The sequence below is a fragment of the Notolabrus celidotus genome, chromosome 10 (genome assembly GCF_009762535.1).
Source record: "Notolabrus celidotus isolate fNotCel1 chromosome 10, fNotCel1.pri, whole genome shotgun sequence".
Classification (NCBI taxonomy): domain Eukaryota; kingdom Metazoa; phylum Chordata; class Actinopteri; order Labriformes; family Labridae; genus Notolabrus; species Notolabrus celidotus.
Window position 1 is genome coordinate 28,597,930 of NC_048281.1, and position 18,549 is coordinate 28,616,478.

General features: G+C 39.9%; 1 protein-coding gene across 7 annotated transcripts in view; it reads left to right on the forward strand.

Moving 5' to 3' along the window:
* The first annotated feature begins 1,620 nt into the window (after nucleotides 1-1,620).
* usp9 (ubiquitin specific peptidase 9) overlaps nucleotides 1,621-18,549 on the forward strand; it is a 47,210-nt gene continuing 30,281 nt past the window's right edge. For 5 of the 7 annotated variants that reach the window (XM_034693573.1, XM_034693575.1, XM_034693576.1 and 2 more), the window contains exons 1-9: nucleotides 1,621-2,071; nucleotides 8,380-8,648; nucleotides 13,386-13,531; nucleotides 14,300-14,379; nucleotides 14,519-14,631; nucleotides 16,775-16,993; nucleotides 17,818-17,933; nucleotides 18,058-18,309; nucleotides 18,406-18,541. In XM_034693573.1, coding sequence (XP_034549464.1) covers nucleotides 8,547-8,648; nucleotides 13,386-13,531; nucleotides 14,300-14,379; nucleotides 14,519-14,631; nucleotides 16,775-16,993; nucleotides 17,818-17,933; nucleotides 18,058-18,309; nucleotides 18,406-18,541 — 1,164 coding nt within the window. In that variant the 5' untranslated portion in view covers nucleotides 1,621-2,071; nucleotides 8,380-8,546. Of the gene's footprint in view, nucleotides 2,144-8,379; nucleotides 8,649-13,385; nucleotides 13,532-14,299; nucleotides 14,380-14,518; nucleotides 14,632-16,774; nucleotides 16,994-17,817; nucleotides 17,934-18,057; nucleotides 18,310-18,405; nucleotides 18,542-18,549 lie in introns of all 7 variants that reach the window. The other 2 variants (XM_034693574.1, XM_034693578.1) reach the window with 2 other exon arrangements.

Consider the following 18,549-nt stretch of genomic DNA (forward strand, 5'->3'; position numbering starts at 1 on the left):
CGATTGAGAGTAAGCTATCCAGACTACACTCATCTTTTGTACCAGGCTGTAAACATGTTTATTTGATAAACTGCATTTTTTAACACTTTCTCATTGGAATCATGTTTTTAGACCGGAGGTTGCCGCTTGGTAGAGAATGGGGGAAGACATGCAGCAGGTGGAAGAGGTCAAGAGTCGAACCTGAGACTGCTGTGACGAGGACTGGGGCGCGCACTTAGACCGCTATAGGTTTCCTGAATTGCAGTAGTGTTTTCTTATTTTCTTGTAGTGTTTTCTTATTTTCTTGTAGTGTTTTCTGATTTGTCGTAGTGTTTCCTGAATTGCCGTAGTGTTTCCTGATTTGTCGTTGTGTTTCCTGATTTGCTGTAGTGTTTTCTGAATTGTCGTAGTGTTTTCTGATTTGCTGTAGTGTTTTCTGATTTGCTGTAGTGTTTCCTGAATTGCCGTAGTGTTTCCTGATTTGTCGTTGTGTTTCCTGATTTGCTGTAGTGTTTTCTGAATTGTCGTAGTGTTTTCTGATTTGCTGTAGTGTTTTCTGATTTGCTGTAGTGTTTCCTGAATTGCTGTAGTGTTTCCTGATTTGTCGTTGTGTTTCCTGATTTGCTGTAGTGTTTTCTGAATTGTCGTAGTGTTTTCTGATTTGCTGTAGTGTTTTCTGATTTGCTGTAGTGTTTCCTGAATTGCCGTAGTGTTTCCTGATTTGTCGTTGTGTTTCCTGATTTGCTGTAGTGTTTTCTGAATTGTCGTAGTGTTCCCTGATTTGCTGTAGTGTTTTCTGATTTGCTGTAGTGTTTCCTGAATTGCTGTGGTGTTTTTTGAATTGCCGTAGTGTTTTCTGATTTGCCGTTGTGTTTCCTGAATTGCTGTAGTTTTTTCTGATTTACTGTAGTGTTTTCTGATTTGCTGTAGTGTTTTTTGAATTGTCGTAGTGCTTCCTGATTTGCTGTGGTGTTTCCTGAATTGCTGTAGTTTTTTCTGAGTTGCCGTTGTGCTTCCTGAATTGCCGTAGTGTTTTCTGATTTACTGTAGTGTTTTCTGATTTGCTGTAGTGTTTTTTGAATTGTCGTAGTGCTTCCTGATTTGCCGTGGTGTTTTCTGATTTGCTGTAGTGTTTTCTGATTTGCTGTAGTGTTTTTTGATTTGCTGTTGTGTTTTCTGATTTGCTGTAGTGTTTTCTGATTTGCTGTAGTGTTTTTTGATTTCCTGTAGTGTTTCCTGATTTGCTGTAGTGATTTGCACTTCAGGGCCACCGTACTGTTTACTTATTTTTAAGATAACTTATTTCAAAACACATTGGATTGGACTCTAGCGGTTGTCATTGTAAGATGTGTTCTTGTTTGTCTGTAAAAATATAAAACTGGGTAACATACACTTTTTGATTGATGTATAAAGTAGAGAAACCTTATGAAAGTATATTATAATAAAAAATATATAGATATGAGGTGATTTTTTATTTTTTGTGTTAAATTTTTATTTTTTATTTTTATGAAACTATGTTTAATTGTATATCTGACCACCCAGTGCGATAGGAGGCGATATAGTCAGGTGCTCCAGGTTGTTCAGGTCTTTTTTTACTTGGTTTCTCTGAAAGCACGGATCCCAGATCCCTCCTGGATCCGGAGTCCTTTATCAGAATAGAGAGGGGTTTTGTGCCCTTTCCATTTAGCGGCTGTTGTGTTAGCAGAGCTGATTTCGGTTGCGGTGCAAAGTAGCCCCAAAGACAACGCGGACTGCTGGACTCCACGCAGTCGTTCACAGCCTGTTTTTTACGGAGCAGCATTTTGTGTCCGACTGCGCTTCCGCCATGTTGAACTGATTCAAGTTGTGAGTGACTGCTGGGACCGAAGTGACAAGCCCCAGAAACCGGACTAGATAGAGTTAGGGGGGCTGTTACCGCGCCGGTGACGCAGGAAAAACACCCAGAAGCAGAGGAAAAACGTAGGAATTAGATCTTTCTAGTAACAGGTTTGTGTCCTGCCAAACTGTCACGTTTATGTAATATACGACGACACCATCGTTTCAAGGCTGGACGTAGCCCGTGAATAGAGGGGGAAGTCATATCAAATTCCTGGTGAGTTGTTAGCTAACTAGCCCTGGTGATTGTTAGCTGCTAGTATTAGCGTCAGCTGGTGGTGGATGCAAGGTAACAAACACTGCTGCATATGGATTACTTGTGTTATTCACTCACTTGTGGGGTTTTCTTTCCTACCTATTTAATTCTGGACAATGTCAACGCTATCAAACTGCAATTCATGCTCTTGTTAGTACGTGTCTGATTAGCTTACTCTAGTTGATTCCAAGCTAGTCCTGGGCTCTGTCTACAGACTGCAACATTTCCTTTAACCGTCTCATGTTTACAACTTAAACATATTTGTATCCCCACAATTCATATAATTCAAACACAATTAAGACTGCTTATACAAATAATCAATTTCTGTTAATATTCTGTGTCCCCCTGATTGTCGTTATCTTATTTTCAATTTGTTTTTGCCAAGTTATAAGTTAGCGATACACGGCACAGGTCACTGAATGTCAGGAAATAGACGACTCCCCTGTCACTATCGTATTTGACGTTATGTAGAAGCTGGGTTTAACATTTATTTGGCAGCTGAAATGACTTCTGAGGGATGTTAATGTTAAAAACAGAGTGTTGCTTTTATTGAAGTAGTTAAATGTCGAGTCATATGAGCAAACGTCTTGTCAAAACAGAAACGTTAGGGATGGCTAACGGCTAACATTAACTGTTTATCCAGATTGCTCTGCGTTAGCTAGCTAGCACGGCTCATTGTAAGATTGAGATACAATAATGCAAAGGAACCAGATATTTGATTTGTGTTAATATTAATTACAAATACATATCTGTATGTGTTATAAAGCGCGTCTTTTAAATGACAAAGGTTTGATGGATAAGTGTAATGTCAGGCCCGACTGAATATCGAGGCCTGTGTTTCGGTGCAGTGGGGCTTTGGACGAGAAGGCCGTGGAGCTCTGCTGTCTGTCTGGGCGGATCGCCTTGCAGCAGCTAGCTAGCAGCAGCAGCAGCAGGCGTTAACTAACCAACCACCAGCTGTTAACGGCGCTAGTTTGTAATGGTAGTTACGTAATGTCTCCGTGTATTTTATATGTATCCGGTCAGTGGGCATTTGAAGATATAGTAAGGTTTCACACGTACTCCTACATGGCCGATTACACCATCCAGACGATGCTTCTGAAATGACATTAAAGCCGGTTCAGTCCAAAAGGCCGCAGTTGTTCCTAGCATAGCGCTTGTAAGTTGTAATGATGGTGGCTAATGTCTGTATGTCTGTATGCCACTCTTTCACTGTGTCTGTGAAACATTGTGTGTTTTTTGCAGCATCATTTTAGCTACGGAGTGATTGCACTTGTAGTAGCTTCAGATAAAAGGTGTGTGTTTTCAGTAAGCCCCAAAAACCCTCACTGGAATTTGCATCAACCCATGACTGTAATGAAATGGACTATATCTATTGACAGCTGCAGCCCAACTGATACTGGAGCAGATGTCATTAGAGGCCTGTAAAATAGGAAATGATGTAGTTTCACTTAGACATTTTAAGTTGCATCTGTTTTCCTCTATTCAAATCACACACAAATTCAACAGCTACTCACTAAATAGATTTATGGTCACTTAAAGCTGCTGTTGGTAGGAATGGTGTAAAAAAAACATTACTTTTTTCTGCTGGGTTTGGAGAAACGGTCATAATACCCATCGGTACTCATCAGTAAGTGGAGTAATTTGAGACTATTGCGAAATCTCTGCGTTTTCCAATGCCTTTGTATCAAGCAATGTTATTATTATTCCCCTTGTTCCCTTTATGACGGACCAATCATAGCTAATCTCCAATCCTCTGTCCTGATTGGTTAAGAGGCGGCCCCTACCACGTCCTCCGATTGGTTATGATTCCAGCACTATCATGACTGCACACGCCGATCTGTGTTGCAGAGGAAATCTGCTTGGGAGTGATAGTGTTGACATTCGAAGTCCCTCTCTCTCTGAACAGATGTTTACTCTCTGACTACCAACAGGAGCTTTAAGTCAAATTTGTACACCAACATCAACTCTAGAGAGGGCATACTCTTGTAAAGCTGGTGATATACGCCTTAATGAAGTAGTCATTCTTCTCATAGACAGCAAAATAACAGTCATTGTTTTTAATGATGGTTTTATTGTTGAGTTTAATAGCATGAGCATGTGTTTGTGTATGTGTGTGTAAAATGTGAATCTGACATTCACTTGATCCTACTTTCCAGAAGGGATGGGAATTCAGAGTAATCCTTGTACTCGATTACTCGAATTACCTAATGAACGACTACTCGAGTACTTGCAATGATTACTTTTTCCATCTTTTCTTCTCCGTGATGGTAGCTTGTACTCCGGCTCGACAAATGCGATCAGCTCTTTGAAGCCTTCTCCTTCAACAAAACGTAACGGGAGCATATCTCCAGTTACCATTTCGGTTATTAGAAGGCTAATCTTCTCCGCTCTGGTTTCGTCGCAACGACGTGTGCTAACAGGGCGAACAAAAGGAGTGATGCGAGACTGCCTGTTATCTGTCTCCACTGTTTTCTCCTTGTGCTTTAAGCGCATGTGGTTAAGCATCGATCTAGTATTTCTATGGTATGCAAGTTTAACGCCACATATCTTGCACTGCACATAAACTTCATTGTTTTTTTCGAAGTACTTCCAGACACCACTTTTTTTAACTGACATGCCACAGGTGTCGCAGACGGTTCTGTATTTGTTGTGCTTTCGCTTTCGGTGGAATAATATGTTCCTCAAGAGTTGCCGTAGCTGCTGTAAAACAGTTGTTTCTGCTGAAATCTTGCTCGGTGTGTACTAAAGCTGGAGAAGGCATACGTTTATATCCTGTTAATTATTTTCCTACCTCGTATATTCAGTTCGGCAAAAACAAAAAGCGCATGGTCACACATGTAACGCTGTATGAGTTCAAGTTATGTTGCCAGGTGCGTGAGTAACAAAATGCTACTGGAATAATGGGGTCAAAGGCGAGTACCCAAGTACTCCAGTATTTGTACCCATCCCTACTTTCCAGTCATGTTGTTTATCCGGTAATGTTCTGTTTCTCTGAACAGAAGACACAACTGATCGCGTGAGTGTCGACTTCACCGAGGCGTTTGTGTTCTTACAAACACATCGAATGTTTCATTTTCTTTCTAGTTTTGTCTTTTGACACCAATAAGCCTTACTCCTCTCCCTTTGACACTCTGCCCCTCACATACTTTGATCACAGGTATTGTTTCTTGCTTCTGTTAAACTGATATAACCTGAAGTGAATCGAGAAGAGAACAGACACAGAATTGACTCTAAACCAAAATATTTGGGCATAACAGTCATCTAAATGTCAGGAAGACTGAAAGGTGTGGCACTGGTTACCTTAAATGATGCTGTTTATTATCTATCTGGTGACTTTGAAGTAGCTTTCGACTAATGTTTGCCTTCTTAATATTTACTAATGTAGTTTGTTTTCCAACAGACATTCAGACTTCTTTAAATGCTGAAAAAGGACCACCATAACTATGATGAATGCAGAGAAATGAAACTGAAAAATATTTAATTTAGCTCAAGTATTTACGGTTCATAAGATTCTTCCGTGCCTGTGTCATTCAAAGGACATTCCTAGTTTTGCACAAGCTGTGTTGCATGTTCTTCTCGTCCATTAGTCATATCGGTAATAATTACATTTCACCCACTCAAGTAGTCCGTGTGATCTCTTTTGCAATTTATAGGCCAGCTTCCTGGCTAATCTTTGACCTGCCCTACTAACTGCAGTTTAAAGTTTACACGGTTTCCTCCGCAGTGAGGAAATATTACCCGCATTACAGGTTTTACCTCCAGATAAAGTCGGTTTGAGAACACTCTGATAATCCTATCGCTCATGTTTTCGAAAGAAGCAGAAGTATTGTTTTCCCCAGTCCCAGCAATTAAAAGAGTAACTTAAACAACGACCAGTTTGACTAAAGAGAATCTGAAAAGACGACTAAGGTATCCTGATAAAGTGTGAGTATTAAACTTCTGCTCCAAGGTTATAAAGATGTTAATTATACCTCTTTAGCTCCTTACAAAGTAGCACATAGCTTGTAAAGAGACATGGACAGTAATAGGAATTTGATAACATGAATTTAAGTAAGTCTTTTTTAAATACCCCGGTTAGAAGAACTATCAAAATTATGAAAACATTCCACAGTCCGTCGCAGATGCTCTTTCGCCTTTCATTACCATCCTCTCCTGAGGCTGTGTGTTCACGTCTCCCCTTGAACAGATTTGAGATGCTGTTGTTGACTTGAAATGGATTCAGGCAGGTCATATCCTCTGGCTGCTTATTCATGGGGAGTGATTAGGGCCCTTTGTTAGCATGATTCAACAGATTTTCAGAGTAGAACTGGAACTTGGATTTTCAGGGGGCATCAGGGGTTGGTATGTCTCAAGGGTTGTCCAAAAGCCGAAATCATGTAATCCAGTTTTACAGCTGCTGTGACAAAAACGTCAGTACGACATGAGATGCAATCAGGATGGGGGCGCTAATATTACTGAAAGGCTAGATGAACTGGTAGTTACAGCACTCATGTACAGCTGACTTTCAGAGATTCATTTTTAAGGCCGAAACGTCCTAATCCATTGTGTTTTCGGGTTTTAATTTCCAGGGGAACACTCAAATAATCTCATCTTCAAATCAAGTAGACCACAATCTCAGCTCCCAGCCTCCCTTCATATCCTTTCTCTGTTAAAGACGGACATTACTCTGGCTTTGTAGCCTTTATTAGATAGGGCAGCTTGAGAGAGTGACCAAGCAGCAACCTCTAGTCTCATAATATGAAGCCCATGCGGAAGTGTTATAAACTGCAGTTCATCGAGAGTCCGCTTGAGGCTGGCTGCAGAAACGCCAGAAACCACATACACACCCATTCAGAAAAGACAATGTTTGCAGCATTAATAAACATGTTTACAGCTTGGTTCAAAAACGCTTCGGTACAGGGCGTGAATTTTTTCCTAACGGTTCAAAAGATATTAAGGTTAAGAGTTTTGCCCATTTAAGGACATGACTGACACAAGACTTCCACCAGATCTGTGTCCGGTCTGTCTCTGATCTGCTGCGGTGCGGCTCTGTGCTCTCTCGTCCGTCAACACCCACCTGGTTGCGTTTTCAGAACCGCCGGACAGCTGGAGTCATGTGACCGAGGCTTTCCTGCGGCAATCACTGAATCAAGGATAATCCTCCTCCTCTCCTCATCCATGTTGTCTTTATGGTCCTCTGAAAACCTCTGACCTGGCTCCATTCAAAATGAGATCTTGTCGTCATAGTTAAGTTAAAAACGATCTAACGATAACACATAGTGTTTTATTCTGAAAATTAACTGGATGTTTTCATTTTGTTTTGGTGCCTGACTTCCTGTCCTGCTCCATCTGCACTGTGCTGAATTGATGCGTCGTTCTCCAGCATCCGGCACAAATGGAAGTCTTGCGTATCTAGAATAGAAACCTGTCAGATACCGGTGCCATGACGGATCGAAAACGAATCTGGTGGAATTTGGCCGTGACTTGACTGACAGGCGGGAACACTGTAGCTGTTGGCTAGGAGGCTCAAACCCCGCCTCTTTACCTCACACTAAGTTTGGTTGAGTTCAGCATTTCCAATATGGCTGCCTCCGCCAATTGGCTTCAAAACAGCGCTTCAGAAACAGATGGGTGACATCAAGGATACTACGTCCATTATTTGTACAGACTATGAGAGTGACAGGAAATGTGGAGAGAGAGAGAGAGAGAGAGAGAGAGAGAGAGAGAGAGGTATGGCAAGCGCCAAATCATGTGTGGACTGAGAGTTGATCCTGTGACCAGTGTGGTGAGGACTGTAGCCTCTGTACACGGGGCGTCTGCTCTACCAACTGAGCTAAACCAGCACCCGTAATCCGATCCTCCAACTCAAAACTGTTACTCCTCTTTTAGAGAAGAAGGAGACCTTTTTGGTGACACATGTTAGTGGGAAACTTGGCATTGGATCAATACAAAGATGGGCGTACTCTCCAAAACCTGATCCTTCATTGTAGGCTGTATCTAAGGCATCTCCCATACTGGTATCAGACCCCTCTTGGGTCTTGGTTAGTGAATAACTACTAACATAACCTAAAAGAAAATGTATTTTAATTTAGCAGAAGATTCAAAAACCTAACTTACACAGCTAATAATCAAAAGGAAGAGAATGACCTGAGGTGTGCTGGATTCAAGGTCTCTCCTTCTCTTTGTGGAAGAATCTTTCTTTCATTGATGCATCATTTCGTGTGTTACAAGTTACTGTACCAGCCTGTTGATAACCATGACCCTGTACCCCCTCTCCCCTGCTCCAGGTTATGCAATGGTCTCAGCGGCACATCCAGATCTCCAGGTGCTTGTGTCCCTCTCTCGTGTGTCCGGGCTCTCTTCCCTCTGCTCTACAGCTGAGGTGGCTGTGATTTCCCTCCTGGCCAGCGCTCCCTAAGAGGCCAAGATTGCCAAGATCTGCCCTGTGGCGAGCATGACGGCCACCACGCGTGGCTCTCCGGTGGGGGGCAATGACAGTCAGGGCCAGGGCCAGGCACCTGATGCTCAGAGCCAACCCCCTCTGCCACAGAACCAGGTCAGCAACCTCTGCTCAATTACTACTCAAAGTTACACCTCTGTCGTCCAACACAATATCCAATATGTTATGTTATTTCTGATTATCTCTCTTGTCCAGCTTCTGTGCTGTCAGCCTGCTCTCTGTTTCTTGTTTTGTTTCTAAAGGCGCCTTTTTCAGACGCTGCACACATGTAATTTAACCAACCTGTGATTAAGACGGAGTAGTAGTGTTAGCAGACATTGCAGTACAGGTTCTGAACAGGATTTGCTTGTACCTAACCACACACTGATGCCATGAGCGGCAGAAAAGAGAGAGGGGAGGAGGGAGCGGAAAAGAGGGAGAAAGAGAGTGAAGGCGAGGCATCAATGAACAGAGCCTCCTGAGTGATGGATAAAGGATGTGTGTGTGTGTCTATCTCTGTGCGTGTGCATGCGAGGGCCTGTGTTGGTTAGAGATGAGCCGTGGTGAGACGTGAGAGGCAAGCTGCCTATGTAGGTCAGCCAAGCAGAAGGAGCCTTCACCACACTCCCCCACATTTCATATTTCTCAGTTGTGCATCTCTCCCGACTGTGTGTATCCCTTTTTTTTACTCTCTCTCTCTCACACACAGCTGCTCACAACACCACTGATGTTCATACACACTTGTTAGATGTGGAGAACACATAAAGAAGGGGACGATAACATTGCTGCTTGCCTTGAACTCACATTTAGAAAATTCAGAATTTTTCTACTTTTTCCTTCTGAAATTTTCTATTTCACAGCCGCTTAACAACAATACACCCACGCACTAACACGGTTACACTTCTAACACAACCATGTCAGCTCTTACTTTTTGTTTCCTCTCGGCAGATAAGGATGAAAAGCGCATTGCTCCATGTGCCAAATACTATGAGTATTATGACTTGAATGGCTTTGTTCAAAGGCCTTTCAGGAGAGACACCTGCTGCTTTATATAACACGCACGTGCACTTAGTGACCAGAACAAAAGACATCTGACCCCCATATAAGAAGTGTCTTTGCCTCTAAATTGGTATACATCACCATAGAAACATATATGCTTTCAACGTATGTGAAAGCATTTAGGTTGAGCTCTGGTTTTTGTGGGTTAGAAAGTTGTTCTTGAGTCTGAAACAAAGGTCCCAACTAAGAAATATTTCACTTGTCTAAGCTCTGTTTTATCTCCTGATTAATCAATAAGTTGTTTGACCCACTTAAAAAGAAATCAGACATGAAAGACTAGTGTCTCTTTAAACCAAAGATGACCTCCTCAGATGTCTGCTTTTCTCCACAACCCAGAGATATCTAGTTTCTCAACTCAACTTATTTTTATTTCTATAGCACCTTTCAAACAATCAAGCATGCAGCCCAAAAGAACAGAGACAGAAAACAACAGCAACAGGTAAAATGATACAAGGCTAAAACGAGAGAGAGAGATGTGATATGAATATAAAATACAATAAATTAAAATAAAATAAATCAATTAAATCTAATCAAATAAATACCAGAAAAAAAAATCGAATAATTTGAAAAAGGAAGAAGAAAAAAGAAGATGGAATATAAATAAGAAATTATGCTAAAAAAAAAATTATTTTCTTTTTTTTATTTAACCTTTATTTAACCAGATGAGAACCCATTGAGACCAAGACCTCTTTTACAAGGGGGACCTGGCTAAGAGGTCAGCAGCACACTTCAAAATAACTAGTACAGTTCAATAGAATGGAGCATATGTAAAAACAGTGTGTAGGTACAATCAATAATTTAAAAGTGCAACTAATTTGCAAATACCGTGCAATTCGTGAACACAAAAGCATTTTTTTTTAAAAACACAGGCACGGTTCTGTGGTCTGTCTTTCTTTTAGGCGTCAAGTGAAATAAAATCAGACAATTTCAAGTCCTTCTGGAGTGTATTCCAAGCAGTAGGAGCAGCTAAACTAAACGCTCTCTTACCGAACTCTATCCGAACAGTTTCTAAACTCAACTAATTTTTATTTATATAGCACCTTTCATACATTCAAGCATGCCGCGCAAAGTGCATCACAAAATAAGAGACAGAAGACAACAGCAACAGATAAAATGATACAAGGCTAAAACAAGATAGAGGAATGTGATATGAAATACTTAAAAAATAAAAAAATAAAAAATAAAAAAAATCAATTAAATAAAGTAATGTGAATGCCAGAAAAAAATAAAATACTTAAGAAATAATGAGATAGAATAGAAATAGAATAAATCAAAAATGATACTAAAACAATGGTTATAACAGTAATACAAGTAATAATGCAGTCTAGGGCTAAAAATAAATTACTCCAATTAAAAGCCATATTAAAAAGGTTAGTCTTAAGTTAAGTCCTAAAGATCTTTTTATTTTGTTTTTGGCCACTGACACAGTCAGAACCATCTGCACCAACACAAATAAAAATGCTGCAAAAAAACAGGGATTTGGGGAAACAGAAAAAATGGACTGATATTGAGAATGAAGATCTTCACTGAGGAATTGCCTTCATGTAATGTCAAGAGTTGTAAATATCTTTGTTGTTTACTAAATTTGAACATATTTATTTTTTAATTTAGAAGCTATATTTGCATTCTATGTTTTAAAAATGGTTCATAAAACATGTTTTTGGTTTTCACAGTTAAAAATCAAACTTTTTTCTATTCAGATCTTATGTTTTTTGTGTGATTTTAGGTGTAGTTTATTAATACTTTATGTCAAAATGAAAAAATAATGGCATAGTCATACTTGTGGGGTTGTGCTGAAAATAATGACACCTAACAAGGTAAGGTAAACTGTTTATAAGGGGAAATATAAAAGTAAAATCAAAATGAGTCAAAAATGGCCAACTAGACCCCATAAGTTTAAAAACACCCAGAGAGCTCGCCGTTTTAAAGTCCAGGAGGCAGAGTTCAAAGTAGTTGACATGTGATCGATCATCATTACATTCTATCTCAATCCACTTTCACCAAAATTGCCTGAATCTGAAGCCACTTATCGGTCTTTAAACATTACTTTGAAACATATTTATGTTAATGTATGGAAGAAAACTGAGACAAATGTTATAACTCTGGGAGGGGTGAAGTGATGCAGACTGCTGCATCCAATGTTGGGCCTTTATTTTAATAGCTTGGAATCAGACACACAAAAACAGCCCCATCTCTGATCCATTGTTCGCTTTGCTCTGCATACACCGCTGATCTAAAATGCCCCATTGTGCTCCATTAAAACTCTGCAATTGTGCAGCCTTGTTAGCGAGTGACCACACAAGCGCACAAATTAAATAAACAGCACCCTGCAGGTTCAGCTAATGATACGACAGTGAGAGTCATTGATATTACAGCCAGAGCTTTCATGCCTTTCAGCATTTCAACACAAAATGAAGCTTTTGGTTGGAGATTGCATTTGAACTCTTTGCCCAGTCATGTTGGAAATGAAGCAATGCTGTTTAAAGCTTTTCCTTTTTTATTGATGGATCAGTCATATTTAGGAGGGGGGGGGGATGGACAAAAAAAAGATTGCTGAAGAAGGCCAGGTGGTTTAATACAGGGGTTCCCAAACTTTTCAGCCCGTGACCCCCAAAATATAGCTGACAAAGTCTTGCGGCCCCCACTGTCCCTCTAAGGGGTTTAATGCAACTTCATTTAGCTGGTCTGTAGAAATTTAGCCTACCTATATGAGCATGTGTCTGTGTTTCCTGTGCCATTATGAATTAACCTGCTGCTACTGATGCTTTTGATAATTAACTGTTCACTAACCCTAAACTTAGGAGTCATCTGGCAATAAAGAAAGGCAGAAAACTCATTACATTTTATATTTTCAAGGATTTATTTCAAGTTTAGCTACTATTTTTGTCGATATTTTTACTTTAAATGGGTACAAATTGACTATTTGTCATCAACTTTTTTTGTTGTATAGAATTTGCCAACTTGTGGTGAAGAAAGAAATACTGAAAAAAATGCAAGTAATACAAAACCAACAAAGAGAAGAAAAGATAAATAAATACAAAAAAATACAATAATAATAAAGAAATAATAATAATCAACAGTACAAACCAAAAGGAAGATAAACATACGAAAACAGAGTAAATAAACAAGAATAAATAATAATAGTTTTTTTTTTTAGATAACTTAAAAAATATATATTCTGGAAGACATCTCACGACCCCCAGGGGGTCCCGAAACCACACTTTTGGAACCCCTGGTTTAATGGATGCAGTGACGGCATTAGAATAATGAAAAAGAGACAGATCACCAGGAATAAAATCATAAGGATGACATAATATGATTTTGATAACAACTTTGCTCCTTCCATACATACAATCTTACATTTTCATCTCCACAACGAGTAAGAAATCAGTAGAAAGTTATTTCTCTGTTTATGACCACAAGAAATATTGGATTTCTGTAACCACTGAATTATAATCTCTTCAAAAAATGTATAAGGATTATCAGTAAAGAATGCAATCAGAAAAATATTAAATACTTAAACAAAATGAACATCTAATTAAGTATTTCCATCTGTGACATTGTGAAATTGTAAAAAATGTCCCCCTTCACACCACGAATGATGTTTTTATTTAATCTGTAAGTTCTAAAATACTGAATCAATCATTAACTGTCATTGTCTCTTTGAATTGTAAGTCTGTTATGTTTGTTACACATGGTCTGTTAAATTAACACAGTCACATTTTGGTTGTTTTTTTTTCATCCACAAAGACCAATGATGCATTTAGTAATTCTGATTGTCTGTGATTTTTCTAGACATCATCTCCTAACTCATCTAATGAGAACTCTCCAGTGAGCCCACCAGATGAGCAGGCCCAGGGGGACGTGCCCCCTCAGCTGGAAGAGGAGGAGCCCGCCTTCCCTCACACTGACCTAGCCAAGCTGGATGATATGATCAACAGGTACTGACTCATGCTGTAACAGAAGCTGCATCCTCAGTCATTCCTAATTCACCTGATGCTTGTAGATTTAAATGTTAGTTTCAGGTGGTTTGTTATTACAACTGAAGTACAGACAGTGCCTCTGAAAACTCAAATATAATGGCGCTCCAACGTTTTTTGTAGGCTTTTATTTCAGTAGAGCCAGGTGACACTGTGCTCTGTTAATGGGTTCTTCAGTCTAAATTCTTCAGAAATAGAAAACAAACCGTGGGTATTCGCCCCCACAAAGATTGTAACACCAAGATTGAATTGAAAGCAAGAGTGAGACAAAAGATCTCTCAAAAGTCCTGACAGAAGTTAGGATCAGCAAAAAGTGTGCATCAGTTTAGTTCTGCACAACAGTAGAAAAATGTGTTACTCTCTCAGTAAAGGTCTCCACAAACCAGGAAGTCTGTCAGTCATAGTCTCCACCTTGACATTGAAATCAGACGTTGTGTCAGTTTAAGTCCCCATGACAATTTTAAAATCAAAAAGTGTGAAGGTAAGAACCCCACATTGCTTGAAAAATATGCTTTTGTATGTTAAAGTCCACGTGATATCAGAGAAGATAATGTGAAGATAGGTGTTGTCAAAAACTCCAAACGTAAGTGGAAAACCAGGAAGAGTTTATCAAGTCCCGACAAAAATCAGTTTCAGTGTCGACATGAAGAGAATAAACAAAGTGAGTCAGGGAAAGCCAGAAAGCGTGTCAGTAGTAGTAATCAATGTTGATTTGTTTTTCTCTCTCAGGCCTCGCTGGGTTGTTCCAGTTTTGCCAAAAGGAGAGTTGGAAGTCCTTTTGGAGGCTGCTATAGACCTGAGTAAAAAAGGTAAGGTTTACAAAAGGCTGTTTTGAACCAGTAGATTCTTCTTACAGCACAACATTCACACTCTGTCATTTGAGTATTTCACTACAGGTACATTATATATGACAAGTAAATATTACATGTTTGACGTCTCTCCCTGCAGGACTGGATGTGAAGTGTGAGGCGTGTCAGAGGTTTTTCCGAGATGGTCTAACCATCTCCTTCACAAAGATCCTGACAGATGAGGCTGTCAGCGGCTGGAAGTTTGAGATCCATGTGAGTTTTCCTTTCTCCTTTTTATTTAGTTCTTTAAAAAACCCACCTTCTTCCATGTATACAGTCAGGGTTTAATTTGAAGCCGTCAAACCAATATGTCTTCTAAGTTGCACTCAGGGTTTCATTAGGTTCAGGTTTTATGAAAGACATGAGGCTAATATGTGAAGCTTCATTTTAAAGCATTTCTACCTTTGGAATATGACACCGCTTTCAGTTCCCACACAACACATCATCTAAACCGGTTTCAATGGAAAGACTCAAAGGTATTTTGAAGGAGCTGACAAAAATCCATATTAAGTCAGGTTGCATGACTCAGCACGGTCACCTAAGCTGTATTTACTTTCTGTTTTGCTTTCTCATCATAATGAATGTATGCTGTGTTCAGATCTGGATCTTCTCTGGATGTTGAGCTTTCTGTTTTGTTTTCTTTTGAGCTGGGGGAGAGAAACACCAGCAGTGATCAATGACCTTTTTGGAAGCAGGAGCTGAATCTTGCTGCTGTTTCGTAGTGATAAACTGATCTGGAACCTTTATGCAATAAACCATCAAGAGGGATGAGAGTGTCAAGGGGCAAAGCTTCTTTGTGTCTCCTGTGACATCAAACACAATGTCCACTAAATGAAAGACACTCATTTATACTTTAATTCTAGTCCTGTGTTAGAACATTAAAATCCACTTTTACTTATTTGAAGTGATCCAGAGATGCTTTGATGATTCTCTTCGTTGTTTTGGAAGAAACCTGATATTTGTTGACCTCAAGAAAACTTGTCAGGTAGACCATTTCCGGAGCCGAGTTTTGGGAGCGGCTCTTTCAAGGCTGTCTTGACTGCAGGGTAACAGAGCAGAGGCTATTAATAATATAGTATTTCTCATATTTCCAGGTACAGTGTATAACTGTAAAGATGACGGCTTTCTTTTATCTGAGAACACTTTCTTGAAGTGACGTTAGAGGTTATTTGTTTATGAAAACAATTTCTATTAAATATGTGTTCTGTTAAAACACTTCAAAAGGCTTAAACTGTGAGATCCTCTTTTCAGGAAAGTCTCTGATGGCGATACACTTCCAACAGAACGTCCAAACTTTCCCGTACCTCTTATGTCTTAAAATCCTGGGCCTCAGTTGTAAGACAGTAGATCAATAACATGAACTTAGTGAGCTGTTTATGTACTAAGTCGGTCCCATTAACTTGTATTTTCTGCACAGCTAATACTTGTGGTTTAATGGTAACAGTTTCCTGCATTTGTTGTTGCAGCCACCACTGTCAGCTGTTTTGGTTAGCATATGGTTTAGTATATATTCATCAAATCACAAGATGTTGGTTTCATTTTTATTTAATTGCTCAGCATATAACTTATGTTTTCACTCTTGTATCATATATTGAAATTGTTTGGGGATCAAATGCTAATAAGGCAGTGTTTAGATTGCAGTCCAAAGGTTTCCATACCCACGTTGAAGACAGATTGATAATAAAAAGTCACGACACGAAGAGACAGAGTGCAATTTTAATTTCTGTTCAAGTCAGATCTAAACCACATTAGGAAGTGTTGGGTGTGGCACAGTGATGACGTCACCACGAAAGGGCCAAGAGTGCTTCTTGTGATTTGATATACATGTAATGGTTGTGTCCAAGGGTTATATGGAGTCATCTGATAACAACCTCTGGACCTTTTAATTAAATCAAATCCAAACTATGTCTTGGCAAAGTTCACATTATGTTATATTATGTATTATCCAAAGATTCAGTAAATATGAGATAGTATAAAAGTTGTGATAGACATCCCAAACATTCACTGATCCTACATCACATTCTGATCACTCGTAATCACAACACTGACAGTCTCTTAAAAACCTAATTTTAGAAACAAATCTGATCTGCCTGCATTCTGAACAAACTTGAGATGGTGTGAAATTGTCTTAAAGAGCCTTTTTGTTGTCATTGCTCAATATAAACTGGGCGCATACGAACAGCCTGTGTGGAGAACATTCACAGTCTAAATTCAATGTGAATGTCAGTCAACCAGGACCGGAAAAGAAGCTTTTCTGAGGAGGACGTTTTCCATTCCAGGGTTGAATTCTCTTCCTTCCACACTTTTTGGCCTCTCATAGTCTTATGCTTAATATGCCGTCTCTCTCCTCCTGCAGAGGTGTATCATCAATAACACACACCGGTTGGTGGAGCTGTGTGTGGCCAAGCTCTCTCAGGACTGGTTTCCTCTACTGGAGCTTCTGGCAATGGCCACCAACCCTCACTGCAAGTTCCACATCTACAACGGCACTCGGCCCTCTGAGACTGTCCCCGCCGGAGCGCAGCTGGCCGACGATGAGCTCTTCGCCCGACCACCAGACCCACGCTCCCCTAAGGTGAGTCACCGCCACACTCGAACATGTCTTAAAATAATTTGAGTGTGTAGTGTGAAGAGAAGGAGAAATAATCTTGTAGGAACAGCTATATCTTCCTCCAGAGGACAGTTGGTGTGTCTTTCTTTTGGCCTGGACAGAATCCACCGAGTGGCATTTTAGAATTACCCCGAGGGGCCACACTGAAAGAAAGACAACCCCTCTCTGGAGAAGCCTGATAATAAAAAAATATGGAACTCTCAGTCCCAAAGACACTTTGTGCTTGTGTCAGTAACCAGATTGTATAAAAGAGAAGGTGGATACACCAGGGAAAGGGAATTTGACTGTGAAAGAGTGATGAATACAGCGTGGGCACAGGGTCAGTTTGAACAGCACTGCAGCACTGCTAGCCTGTCTGCCTCTGTTGGCAGGGGGCCCAGGACTACTTAAGGTTCCACTGTGCAATTATTAAGTCAGATTTTTCTATCGCTTTGTTTTATTCAAGCAGAAATCTAATCAGTCATTTCTAAATATGAAACTACAACACAGACTTTGTTTTTGGCTCTAAGTAGACTTAAAAAAAGAAGTCAAATATTTGGTTAGGAAGAGACGGAGTGATGTTTTGTCTGGTTCTCAGCTCTTTGAATGAAGCGCTGAAGAGAGTCGGGTCAGAACAACAATGTTCTTCAAGCTCATTCTCAGGAACTCAGTTATAGGAAATATTCAGGCATTCAGTGTGAAAAATGGAGGAAGTGCACTTTTCATTTAAATCTCTGAGCAGGTATTGAGGACAGTTTATGAAAATAACTTTCAGCTAACAGGTTTCTCTCTTTCTTCTGTCTTCACAGGGCTGGTTGGTGGACTTAATAAACAAATTTGGCACGTTAAACGGGTTTCAAATGTTGCACGATCGCTTCATGAGCGGCCAAGCACTGAACGTCCAGATCATCGCTGCACTTATCAAGTAAAGCTTTTGTTCATTTAAACATTCACAATATTCTCCCAACACATCAGTGGCCTCTCAGTGTAATGAGGATGTCTTTCCAAGTTTGTGTGTGCTCACTGATTCTGTGTCTTCTCTGTTGCAGGCCTTTTGGCCAGTGTTACGAGTTCCTCACATTGCACACAGTAAAGAAGTACTTCCTTCCAGTCATCGAGATGGTTCCACAGTTTCTAGAGAATCTAACAGATGAGGAGCTGAAGAAAGAGGCCAAGAACGAAGCCAAAAACGACGCACTGTCCATGATAATCAAGTCTCTGAAGAATCTGGCTTCTCGTGTACCAGGGCAGGAGGAGACTGTGAAGAATTTAGAGATTTTTAGGTTAAAAATGATTCTTAGGTGAGTTTGGAAAAGATCCTGTCTTCATTGCACTTTCATCTTCAACATGTACATCTGTTTAAAGTTTCATAACTAATCTGTTTATTGTATCACCAGGTTATTGCAAATTTCTTCTTTCAACGGCAAAATGAATGCACTAAATGAAGTCAACAAGGTGATCTCCAGTGTGTCTTACTACACTCATCGGCATAACCCTGAAGAGGAGGAGTGGCTGACTGCAGAGCGCATGGCGGTGAGTGC